At 43.6% G+C, this 12,408-nt stretch overlaps 2 protein-coding genes and 1 pseudogene across 2 annotated transcripts in view; all 3 read right to left on the reverse strand.

Moving 5' to 3' along the window:
- Positions 1 to 3,044, reverse strand: part of LOC104653364 (nuclear receptor coactivator 5-like) — a 42,951-nt pseudogene extending 39,907 nt beyond the window's left edge.
- The window catches only part of PXDNL (peroxidasin like), a 379,412-nt gene that overhangs the window by 331,717 nt on the left and 35,287 nt on the right, over positions 1 to 12,408 (reverse strand). The gene's annotated exons all lie outside the window — the stretch shown is intronic.
- The window catches only part of PCMTD1 (protein-L-isoaspartate (D-aspartate) O-methyltransferase domain containing 1), a 157,115-nt gene that overhangs the window by 24,115 nt on the left and 120,592 nt on the right, over positions 1 to 12,408 (reverse strand). The window contains exon 6 of the mRNA XM_074386649.1: positions 1 to 4,819. This exon is cut by the window's left edge and continues 24,115 nt beyond it. Within this exon, the coding sequence (XP_074242750.1) occupies positions 4,794 to 4,819 (26 nt within the window). The 3' untranslated portion in view covers positions 1 to 4,793. The remainder of the gene's footprint in view (positions 4,820 to 12,408) is intronic.

Genomic DNA, 12,408 nt, shown 5'->3' on the forward strand with positions numbered 1-12,408 from the left:
CAAACTTATTCTTTCCTCTTAGTAATTTCTAAGCTCCTGATTAAATTTTAGAGTTACCACGGCTGCGAGGCTGCTGGTTTTCAAGGCTACTGTGGAGGTGGAAAGAAAGTGAAGGAATCTAGTAAGTTAAAACATCACAAAGCAGGGAACTAGCTCACTCTTCTTGCTGAGATTCAGTCACTTTTGTATAAATGTTCCTCGAACTGTTGCAAGCTTTTTTTTTTTTTTTTTTTTTTGCTTTTGTGGAAAAGTGGATTTTTGAAAGTCCTTGCTCTGCTATTCCAAAAGTGTTTCCTCTGGCCAAGAGAATTTAACTGACTTGTTCAAGACCAACAGCTAGTTGACAATTGAGTCTTTATATGAACTGAGTTTCATGTCAAATTTTGATGATCTTTCTGATATAATAGGAGTAAATGAATTATAGAAAGTTAACTTCATTATATTCAAGTTTATATTTGAGTGAAACTTCTGGGGGAAAAAAGAATTCATGAGAAAATTCATAATGTCAATTAACAACCAAGTTCTAAATTTTCAGTTAATCCGGTTAATACAGGACTAAAACGGCTTTCTTAGCATTCACAAGCCATGAATAATTTGAAAGAGAAAAAGAAAAGAAAACTGAGAGCTGTAAGCTGGATTGAATATTTTATATGCAGATGTGTGCACACACACACACATTATAACTACAAAACACGGAACGGCGGCATGTTCAACACCACCATTCTATGTATTATAAATGAGGCCAAAACTGAATAAGAATGCACATCACTGGCAAACACAGGAATTGTGGAATGAACTGCACATTTTCTAATTGAGTTACACCAAAGTCATTCTGCCAAACGTTTATTAATAGTTTACTATGTGCCCAGCAGTTCATATGGGAAGAAATACTGACTGTTCCTCAGAATTTGTAGCTGAGGTCCAGATGAAGACTCAGCCAGCCCTACGTCCACTCTGATAAAACTGGTCCGATCGCTACCGTGACTCCAAAAAACTGCTCAAATATTGGAAAACCTGGTGACTTCAAAGCTCTGGGCTCCTGCCACCTGCCTCTACTCTTACTCCAACTCATGATGGAATTAACCTTTAGCTTCTGACTTTGTACTGAGTAGACTTTTTCCTGGTTCATGATATTTGATAGTTGATGCTCCCTTCACAGCTGTTAGTCCCAGTCTCCGGGTAGTCTTGATTATCCTCGTGTGAAATCTTACCCTATTCTCTCTAGCCTCCAAGAACCACGTGCCTTTAGGAATTTGGTCATTCCCTCCTTCTTCAATAATGCCTTCTCTTCCTGTGGTACGTGTTTTGACATGTAATCACAGATATTTCATACTGAAAGAAACTTAGAACCACCATGCATTAGATCTGAAACTGAAGGCTAATCTGATTAGCCTCACCAAACTTTACCTCAGTCCCTTGCTTTTAGTTGATTTTAAAATCCGTATAGCTAAAAGTCACACAGCTAAGCCATTTATAACTACACTCCCACCATCTTCCTTATAGGCAATATCTCCGATGCATAGGTCACCATGGAAATGTTTACTTAAGTTGTTTTTCAGGAACTTGGAGTCAGCTCTTGTCCAGTTCAAGCCAGCTGAGACCACTGACCCTTCAACTGAATCTGAGTGAATATCCCATGGGTGACCTTTTGAGGTCAGAGGGCCAAAATCTCCATCCTCACATCATGGTAATAACGCCGTTTTGTGAACATGCATCCCATGAAGAGCTATGAAGCTGGGCTATACTTGCACAGATGACCGATTACCTCACTTTTCCTTACCCCCAATCACCTTGCCCTATGCTTCAGCCCGCCTTGCTCCTCTATCCCATAAATATCCCTAAAACCCCATCTCCAAGGAGACAGATTTGACTGCTGTTCTCCCATCTTCTCACTCAGCTGCCTGTAAATAAAATCTTTTCTCCACCGCGAACTTGTCATATCAGCGATTGGCTTACTGTACAACAGGCAGAACGAGCCTTGTTCGTTACAGAACCGTCACATGCCATTCTTTTTTTCTTTTTGAAACAGAGTCTCACTCTGTCTCCTAGGCTGGAATGCAGTAGCACAGTCTCAGCTCACTGCAACCCCCGCCTCCCAGGTTCAAGTGATTCTTCTGCATCGGCCTTCTGCGTAGCTGGGATTACAGGTACGTGCCACCACACCTGGCTAATTTTTGTATTTTTAGTAGAGATGGGGTTTCTCTATGTTGGTCAGGCTGGTCTTGAACACCTGACCTCATGATCCACCCACCTCAGCTTCCCAAAGCGCCGGTATTACAGGCATGAGCCACCGTGCTTGGCTAACATCCCATTCTTCTAAGAAGCTTTGACTGAATAGCTATGATCAAGGTGACAAAGACAGTCTAGGTCTTCATCGAGCTAATAGTCAAGCAAAAACAGAGGCTCCAAGAACACTGGCTTAGCTGGACGGGCTCAGCCTGGGGATGGAGCCATCTAGACTTCTGCTCTGAAGAAGTTTTTTCCTCTGGTTTTTCGCTTGCTACAGAATGTAACTGGCTTTTCCCCCCATTGGTCCATGAATCCAGGAAGCAACCGTCTTTATATAATCCCTTCCATGTCTCCCGCTGTCTCCTGTCTCTTGATCAGAATGCACAGGGCTTCAGCAGGATCTGAGATGTAAACTCCTCACGCAACTTAAAGTCAAAACAGCTACACCGTAGTTCTAAACTAGGCAAATCACTCTCGTATCTCCTGTGGGATAGGTATCTTCACAGCAAATCAAGGTGGAGAAAATGAACATGTTATAGTTGGGAGAAATATTTCAGGATACCTTGGGGCAGTGAGCCGTGTGGTGCCTGCTCCCAGTGATGGATGGAGCCACTTGGCAAGCAGCTGTCAGAGGGAGGGCAGTGCTTCACAGGCAAGACATAAACATCTCTCCAACGGGGACCAGTGCTGCCCACCACACCTTCTTCCCACGAAAGGAAAGTGCTGTTCCCACCAGCCGTCACAGCCGCACGGACGGCAGCAGCAGCCATGGCGGAGTCTTGGAACCCTAGACAATGGTACACATTCCGTAGCATGCCGCTAACGGTCTTGTCTCTGGAAGCCAAGAACAATAGCAGAACTGAAGAGTGATCTGGAACCACGGACCTACGGTTTGATTTTCAAAAAATACGTCCAAAATAAAAACACGTCTAGCCAAATTCGCCAAGTGACACAAGAAACATTCTGTGCTCCTGAGAAATCTCAACACCACAGAGAACATGAAGGAAAAGTTTCAGAACAATCGAAGCCAGTCCACAGCAGTCCTATCTGACAAATTCCAGCAAAGACTACGGTTATCCAGTCGTTTACAGCAAACATTGAATTAGGAGAGTTATAAAGAGCATACTTTCCTATCTGCACCAGAAGCTATTATTTAGAGGAAAAATAAACATATACATTATGAATAACGACACAATCTACGTCCTGTAATCCTCACAGGGCCTACAGTGGAAATACATGCCAAGTGCCCTTTGGTGTCTCAGGACATTTCCTGACCCTGCTTCCTGACCAGGTTTCAGGAGCTGTCCCTCGGATGACAAAGACCCCATCCTTGGGGACAGTTAAGGAAAGAAGTATGTCACTTGCTTTTAGGGTCGTCCTTGAGCACAGAATGGAGACAGAGACAGAGAGAAAAACAAAAAGAGAGACAGAAGCAGAGAGAGTCAGAGAACAAGAAAAAAGCCGGAGAAACAAACAAGAGAGACAGAGAAACAGAAAAGAGACAGAGAGAAAGAGACCAGGCTCTTCTGCCTGGAAGCAGCTGAGTATGAAGCTGCTGGACCAGGTGGTGCTGCCTGCCGGTGGCAAGTGCTCCCTGGATTCAGCACCTCGGCCACTGGTCCACACGTGTGGTTCCTCTGCCTGCCTCTCCTCCAGCTGTGGCACCAATAAATACACATATACAGAAAGAGAGAGAAAGAGAGACCCAGAGCCAGGCAGTGCTGCTGGTTCATCAAAGAGAGTAGGAAACAGGAGCGAGGTGAGAAGTGGCCTGCCGGGTGAGTAACCTACGAGGTGAGCAGAAGCGGGTGAGACACGGAGGGCTGGTGTGGGCAGGACAGAGAGGGGACCACAGTGGACCCTCCTAGCTGCTCCAGTGAACCACACCTCCTCGCGTGCCCCACTCTCTTTTTTCTGTCTGGACGCCTGTGCTTTCTGGGGGAATCGTGTGGTATCAGAGAAGCTCGTAGACTTTTCAGGATCCCATTTGTTTTTTTAGAGGAAGATTCTGGTAAACTCTTTTGAGGGTAGATGGCAGAGCCTGGAGCCATGGCAGCTCAGGCTGGTCTGGGCAGACCCCAAGCAGCTGCTGTGGTCATCGGCAAGCCGGGCAGAGCAGGGGGCATGGAAGCCACCAGGTCAGGTCAGCCCTGGGGGATTCTGGAAAGGCTCGGAGAAGGATTTGCTCACAGCAGAGGATCATAAGTTCAGGACTGATCTGATTTTGCCTTCAGACTAGAGTGACCCAGTGACTCTGGGACTGTGTGAAGTCTGAGTGGAAGGTGGGAGGAAGGCAGAGACCGACGATGTAGGGCTGAGGCAAGGTCTCCTGCAAAGGTCTGGGGCAGAGTTAATGAAGTTAGAGTCACCGTAGAACCAAGAGGACCAGGGAACCAACGAGAAGGGGTGCCACAGGAGTGCTCTGGAGGGTCCAACCGGGAAAAATGAGAGGCACAAATTCCAGCAAAGAAACAGACACGCATTCACTGCACACTGACGTGGCCGCTGTGGCTCTAAGTAAATTACACATACCTTCCCATCCCTTACCGCTGCACAACTGTGCTCTAGATCCTCAAAGATAAGAGGCAGCCTGGAATACAAAGAGAATGGGCTAAAAGTGTTTGTAATAAAGAGGGTCAGAAATAGCAGGATGATAATAAGATCAACTATGGATACATGCAAACCCACACATTTGAAAACAAAAGCGCTAGCGAACATTTGACTATTCGCTGTGTGTCAGACACCATGCTTCACCTTTGCATATATTATCTCATGGTAGCCTCATGACAAACAAGAAGGTAAGTCATTTTCTTGTCCCCCTCCCTCCTCCTTTTAAAAAAAAGTCATATTCAAGGTCAGTGCTAGTAAGGCAGGGAGCCAGCCCCAGCCTCTGGCTCTAGAGCATGCCATGCCATGGGAAGTACCACATCACAGCCATTCTTTCCCTCGGCCACAGGACTCAGATGCAGGCTTCTCCGGCCTCTCTGGGAGAGGAAGGGGCTGTGAAGCAGTCTCACTGCACGTTACTCTTTTTTTTTATTTTTATTTTTTTATTTTTTTAAAGGTAGGGTTTCACCATGATGGCCAGGCTCATCTTGAACTCCTGACCTCAGGTGATCCACCCACCTCGGTCTCCCAAAGTGCTAGGATTACAGGTGTGAGCCACAGTGCCCAGCCTGCACAATGCTCTTAATGAGCAAGGAGGGACATCATAGTGCAGAGAAACAGATTCAGGGTGAACTAGACATCAAAAAGGCAAACCAGTAGCCACAGTCCTTCCACGATCACCTTCCACAGTTTGTTCCCAAGTTTCCATCTCAGGAACCAAGAAGTGCAATGCAGGTTTATTATTTACTCATTTACTAAGACAGCATCTCACTCTGTCACCAAGCTGGAGTGCAGTGGCGCAATCTCAGCTCACTGCAATCTCCACCTCCCAGGTTCAAGTGGTTCTCCTGCCTCAGCCTCTGGAGTAGCTGGAAATACAGGTGCACCCCACCTGGTCCAGCTAATTTTTGTATTTTTAATTGAGGCGGGGTTTCACCATGTTGGCCAGGACGATCTCGATCTCTTGACCTCATGATCTGCCCGCCTCGGCCTCCCAAAGTGATGGGATTACAGGTGTGAGCCACCACACCAGGCCGCAGGTTTATTTTTGTACTGGAATTCCTCTTTAGAAGTCAAATGAAGTCAGATTATTTGCTACAGTTTTACAACGCTAGTTACTTTCATTCACATTTATTAAGTTTAACATTCTGCTAAGAAACAATGTTGTCAAACTTTCACACTGAAAAGTCCTTCCTTAACTAAGCATAGACAATTTACCATTTTCAGCAGCAATCCATTTTCACAACTAATTCCTCAAGATTATTGCACTGAACTGTACCTTTCTGTGTAATGGTATGAAAAAGTGATTTGTAGCCTTTCTTTCTTTCTTGAACGACTAGCTTAAACATTAGCATTGGTACTGGGATTAAGATTCAGAAAATCATAGGGACATGTAAATTGAGATAATGCAAAGATAGTTAATACGTAGAATAAAACTTTAAATGAGCATTAAATACTAATTGTCAGTGTAATTTCAGCACTTTGAAATGCATGTTTTTAGTTAGTCTAATTTAAAAGAAAGTCATTTAAGTAAAATTCTGCAATTATAACTGTTTAATGGTAATTGAAACAACAGATTCTTTCATTTTCTAGTATTCAAAACTTTAAGTGACTGTTTAAACTGTGGTTTGCATTCTGTTTCTGCTACTTTTTGAGAATGATATCAAAACAGTTCTCCCCACTTAAAAGCAATAATGTTGAACCTCCTAAGACTAAAAGAAATGTAACTTCCAAGGGTACTCACTAGTTAATAAAATATTTTTTTCTGTCATTTTTAAAGGCTATCCTTTATTGCTTTCCAGAGAAGTATGCTCAATGTTACTTTTTCTAAATTATCCATGATTGGGAAGATTAAAATATTAATAACTTTTGATTGAGCAGGTGTTTAAAATAACCATGTAAACCTTCTGACATGTATGTTCACGAAAGAGGTTTAAAAACATAAATTAGAAGTCTGTTAATATCATGGATGGCAAAGAATGGCTCTTGATTATTTTTGTTAAAACACCAATGTGGTTTTTTATCATTTCATATCATGATATTGGCAAAAACAAAGGAAAATAAACAAAAATACAACAATTTGAAGTAGAAAATCTTTAAAACAAATTCTCCTATGTTGTTTTATAAAGTTTACATGAAATGTAAAAAAAAATGCATTTAATATCATAATACACTTTCAGACCTCAGAATACAATCCTCAGATACATGATACTTTTTTTTTTTGAGACAGAATCTTGCTCTATTGCCAGGCTAGAGGGCAGTAGGGTGATATCTCAGCTCATCGAAACCTCCACCTCCCGGGTTTAAGCAATTCTCCTGCCTCAGGATACATTTTAAAGTTATTGTGAAATTTTACTCTTCATAGAATTCACTCAATGAAGAAGTTTCTGAAAGTCTATGGTAACAGAACGATTTATTTCCTTCTAAAATTAAATATGTACACAAGTATAACATGTAATGAGTTTTGTTCTCCCTTTAAATACATTGAAAGTATATTTATACCATTGTTACTCCCTTAGGTCGGTTGCTTATTAATTACTATCTGTCCATCCACTAAGGCCATTACTGCAAATGTATAGGCTGATCTGATTACTAAAATAAGAAGACTCAGTAGCGTTAAGAGTGAAAACAATGCTAATGAAATTTTGTAGCCCCCGAAGAGAAGAAGCTATATAGAGAATAAATAGAAATTTCTTAACTTCATCACAAAGTTAATCAAAAATACCAAAGCCGACTTAAATGGCTCACTTTATTGCCATTCCAATGTGTAAAGTTTTCGGTTCTATGTGGAACACGTTTCTCTGATTCTCCACTGCGCTCACCACTGTCGCCCTGACAAAGCCTCCCTCCTTGACTGAACCTCATGCAGGCCTCTCTGACCCCTCTTCTCAACGAGGCCTCCCCCTGGTGCCTTGCCCTTGGCCTGCTAGTCCAGTGGTAGCAAGAGTCCTGCTAAGTTGGACTCTTTAGCAAGAATCCACCCCCCACTCCCTTGATGTTTTTTATGTCATTTTCCATCCAATGATCCCTCATTCTGCTCACTGGCTGTAATTCCCCAGCCGTCTTGGCTGTATTTAAAGTTGAGCCCCATCTCTTTCCCCTACTCCAATGGTCTTGACACATATCACAGTAGTCCTGAATAATTTTTTCTTTAACATTCCCCCGTCTGTTCTGTTCTGGTTTTAATGCTGTTTACTAGCCCAGGAACAAATGTAGACATAGACAGTCCACACGGATGGCCCCTCTACACCTAACAGCTGGCAACTTAAGATACATCACTGCGGGTTTACACAAGTCCAGATTCAAACTTCCAGTATTTTCATATTAAAGCAAATCAGTATACAAAGTAAAATGCTTTAACTACTCATTTCCTGTATCTTACAGCCACATGCCCATTTAATACATGTGAAATGGGTGAGCGTCTCTAAAACCTGCTAAATGTCACTGCTTCCTCCCATGGTGGGAATACAAGTTTCAATCTTCCAACACTGACCCAATAGGGTGACTAAGGCATGTCACTTAATGGTTCTGAGCCTACTTTCACATCCCCAAAGCAGGAACAACGTTATTATCTACCTTATAAGACGGCTGTAATAATTAAACGTGTCCGTACACAGCAAGTGCCTGGAATGACACTTGGAATGGAAGAATTCTCCATCAACGTAAGCTGCACAAAAATAATCAGAAGGAGAAAGTAAAATCATAGCTGCCACCAGGTGTCAAATGCCAGATAAAATACAATCAGCCAGTCACAGAAAGAAGGAGTCCATTTGTTTTCCAACTTTACATTCAGTTCTCAAGTTTCAGTTCATTGAATTTTTAACACAGATTTAGGCAGTACCAAACACGCGCCCTTCATGAAGTCAACTGGATGTCATTAAGTTATTCTTCAGTGCCGGCCAGGTGAGGTGGCTCATGTCTGTAATCCCAGCACTTTGGGAGGCCAAGGCAGGCGGATCACCTGAGGTCAGGAGTTCGAAACCACTCTGGCCAACATGGTGAAACCCCGTGTCTACTAAAAATACAAAAATTATCCAGGCGTGGTCGCGGACACCTGTAATCCCAGCTACTCGAGAGGCTGAGGCAGGAGAATCGCTTAAACCTGGGAAGCGAAGTTTGCTTTGAGCCAAAATCACACCACTGCACTTCAGCCTGAGAAAGAGGAAAACTCCATCTCAAAAACAAAACAGAACAACAACAAAGAGATATTCTTTGGTGTGTATTGGAAAACACAAAAGGAACAGAAATATAGATCCAGGGATGAAAGCCATAAATATTAGCAAATGTTCGGAAGCTCAAGACCTGAAATAAGTACTTACCAATAAATTAATAAGTAAACAAAACCAGTGTGACCTTCTATTCCTTCACACAAAAAAATTCACTACTATGAATTTCATGATGGGGACTTTGGAGAGCAGCCACTAGGAAGCTCTGTCCTGTGCCCCATGTGGCAGGCTATGTTTATGAACTCTAATTCTTTGCTGTCATGGAATAATCACATCACATCGTCAACCTATGTAAGATCTCATCACCTCTCTCCACACGCATTTTTTAAGCCGTAATTTCCTAGTTGAGTGCTTACTACAGATGATGTGTTCCTGAGGGATGTTATGCTCATGATTTATTTCCTATTCACAACTTTTCCAGTGAGATATTATTATTATTACAGAAGAAGATACAGGCTCCAAGAGACTGTACACGTTACCCAAACTGACAGGACTGGAAAGTAACAGAGCCATGATCCAAGCTCAAGTCGGCGAGACTTCAAAATCCAGCTCGTTCTTCTCTGTTCTGCAGCCTCCCACGATTTCACTTTTAAATGAAAGATAATGATAATTCTTAAAATAACTGCTATGTCTTCTTTTTGGCATTCCAATTGCTGCCAGAAGCTATATTTTATTTCTGATTCAGTCCTGCAAGTACTCTTCCTTTCCAGCAGTATGCTCTTTTACTTTCTAAAGAACACACTGATTTTTGCTATTTACAGTTCTGAGATTTAAAAAACTGACAATCTCGGAAGAACTTTCATGTTGCTGACAACTTTTCACTGGATCTTGACTTTTTTCTACTGCGGGGCTATCACCCCGACCTGGCTCTCACGGATTGTGAAACACTATGTCCATTTATACTCATAAACAAAGACACATGTTAAAATAAATAACCACTAATAAAAAGGAGGTAGAGTAGGGCCGGGTGCGGTGGCTCAAGCCTGTAATCCCAGCACTTTGGGAGGCCGAGGCGGGTGGATCACGAGGTCGAGAGCTCGAGACCATCCTGGTCAACATGGTGAAACCTCGTCTCTACTAAAAATACAAAAAATTAGCTGGACATGGTGGCGCGTGCCTGTAATCCCAGCTCCTCAGGAGGCTGAGGCAGGAGAATTGCCTGAGCCCAGGAGGTGGAGGTTGTGGTGAGCCGAGATCGCGCCATTGCACTCCAGCCTGGGTAACAAGAGCGAAACTCCGTCTCAAAAAAAAAAAAAAAAAAAAAGGAGGTAGAGTAAAAAATATAATACTGTAGTGAGACTATGGGTAGATATTCATATTTTATGTTTATAGGTTGATAGCTTCCCAGCAGTACACAAGCTCTATGTGACTACAACAGGCCCTCCTCCCCTGCTCCCCTCATCACCCAGTTTCCAGGTGTCCTCTAGGCCAAGGCTATGTGCAAGGGAAGGTCACAGATATCATGATCTGACAGCGCGGTGAAGTCCCTGTGGGCACCTATGTGAGTTTCCAGGGTGGCTGACAGGGAACTGCCATCTAATCCAAACTGCCTGTCGCCAAGTCCCAGACGTCAGGAACGCCTGACAGTAAGAGTGAGGAAAGGAATCAGACAGGCCTGTGGAACCAGGACAGGACAGGGATGCAGGGGGCAGAGGGGAGGGGATGGAGCTGCCGCTGGACCTGGAGAAAGCCTGTGCCCAGAGAAGTCAGGCCCAGGCAGCAGACGTGAAGGACGAGCAGAGACGGAGAGTGCCTTCCCAGTTCTGGCCCACCAAGTATGTGTGCCCATAAATTCTATCTCATGGATTCCGCTCCGACAACAGTACACGTTCTTGGTAACCAGAAGGCTTCCAAACAAGAATTGGCTGTCTTCATTCCTTTTCATCTGTGACGATGAAAGCAGCACAACTTAGATCAAATATAAGCACACACAAACACAGGCAGGCGGGGACATCACTTGGCAGTTACAGGCTGTAAGGGGCATCTGGAGCCTGGCTTTTCAAAGTGCTGCTCCCACACTCACACTATTGTCACCAGAGAGCTTGTTAGAAATGCAAAGCCTCAGTCTGTTGTGGCTCACGCCTGTAATCCCAACACTTTAGGAGGCCAAGGCGGGTGGATGACCTGAGGTCAGTAGTTCAAGACCAGCCTGGCCAACATGCGGAAACGCCATCTCTACTAAAAATTAAAGAAAAAAAAAAATAGCTGGGTGTGGTGGCCAGGCCTGTAATCCCAGCTATTGAGGAGGATGAGGCAGGTGAATTGCTTGAACACAGGAGGAAGAGGTTACGGTGAGCTGAGATCATGCCACTGTACTCCAGTCCAGGCAATATAGTGAAACTCTGCCTTAAAAATAAATAAATAAGAAAAAAGAAATATGGAGCCTCAGGCCTCCTAGGATCTGATGAGTCTGAACAGGATCTGTAACCCAGTGATTTGCATGCACAGTAAAGTTTGAGGGACACTAACGTAGATACTTGAAAATGCCACCATAATAAAATAATGTATATTTTCTCAAAGAAAATTCTCAGACACCCAAAAATACACATGTAAATTCCCATGAGTCCGAGAACCACAGGTCAAGAAACACTGTTCCAGGAGACCACGCACATGCCTGTTCATCCTACACTGAGAAACCTTCAAAACTCATGTGTGGGGATGTCTCAGTCAGTTTGGGCTGCTGTAATAAACTACCATGTGCTGAGTCACTTATAAACAACATCTTCTCACAGTGTCTTCAAATGCCGAGGCACCTCTCTAGGACCTCTCTTTTTTCTTCGTTTTTTTTTTTTTTGTTTTTTTTTTTTTTTTTTTTTTTGAAACAGAGTTTCACTCTTTCACTCTTGTCATCCAGGCTGGAGTGCAGTGGCACCATCTCGGCTCACTGCAACCTCCGCCTCTCGGGTTCAAACAATTCTCCTGCTTCAGCCTCCTGAGTACTGTGATTTCAGCTGTGCACCACCACCCCCAGCTGATTTTTCTATTTTTAGTAGAGACAGGGTCTCACCATGTTGGCCAGGCTGTCCTCGAACTCCTGACCGCAGGTGATCCACCCACATAGGCCTCGCAAAGTGCTGGGATTACAGGCATGAGCCACTGCGCCTGGCCTCTGCGGTCTCTTTCATAGGAACAGTAACCCCATTCATAAGGGTTCTACCTTTATGACCTAATGAGACCTCCATCCTCAATACCTAATCATTTCCCAGAGGCCCCACCACCAAATACCATCACATTGGGAGTTAGGATTCCGGCACATGAATTTCGGATGTCACAAACACTTAGGAGTCTACAGCACATAGGTTAAATAAAATATTTACATTATAGACACGCATCGTGGAAAGGAGAC

The sequence above is a fragment of the Saimiri boliviensis genome, chromosome 15, assembly GCF_048565385.1.
Source record: "Saimiri boliviensis isolate mSaiBol1 chromosome 15, mSaiBol1.pri, whole genome shotgun sequence".
Taxonomy (NCBI): domain Eukaryota; kingdom Metazoa; phylum Chordata; class Mammalia; order Primates; family Cebidae; genus Saimiri; species Saimiri boliviensis.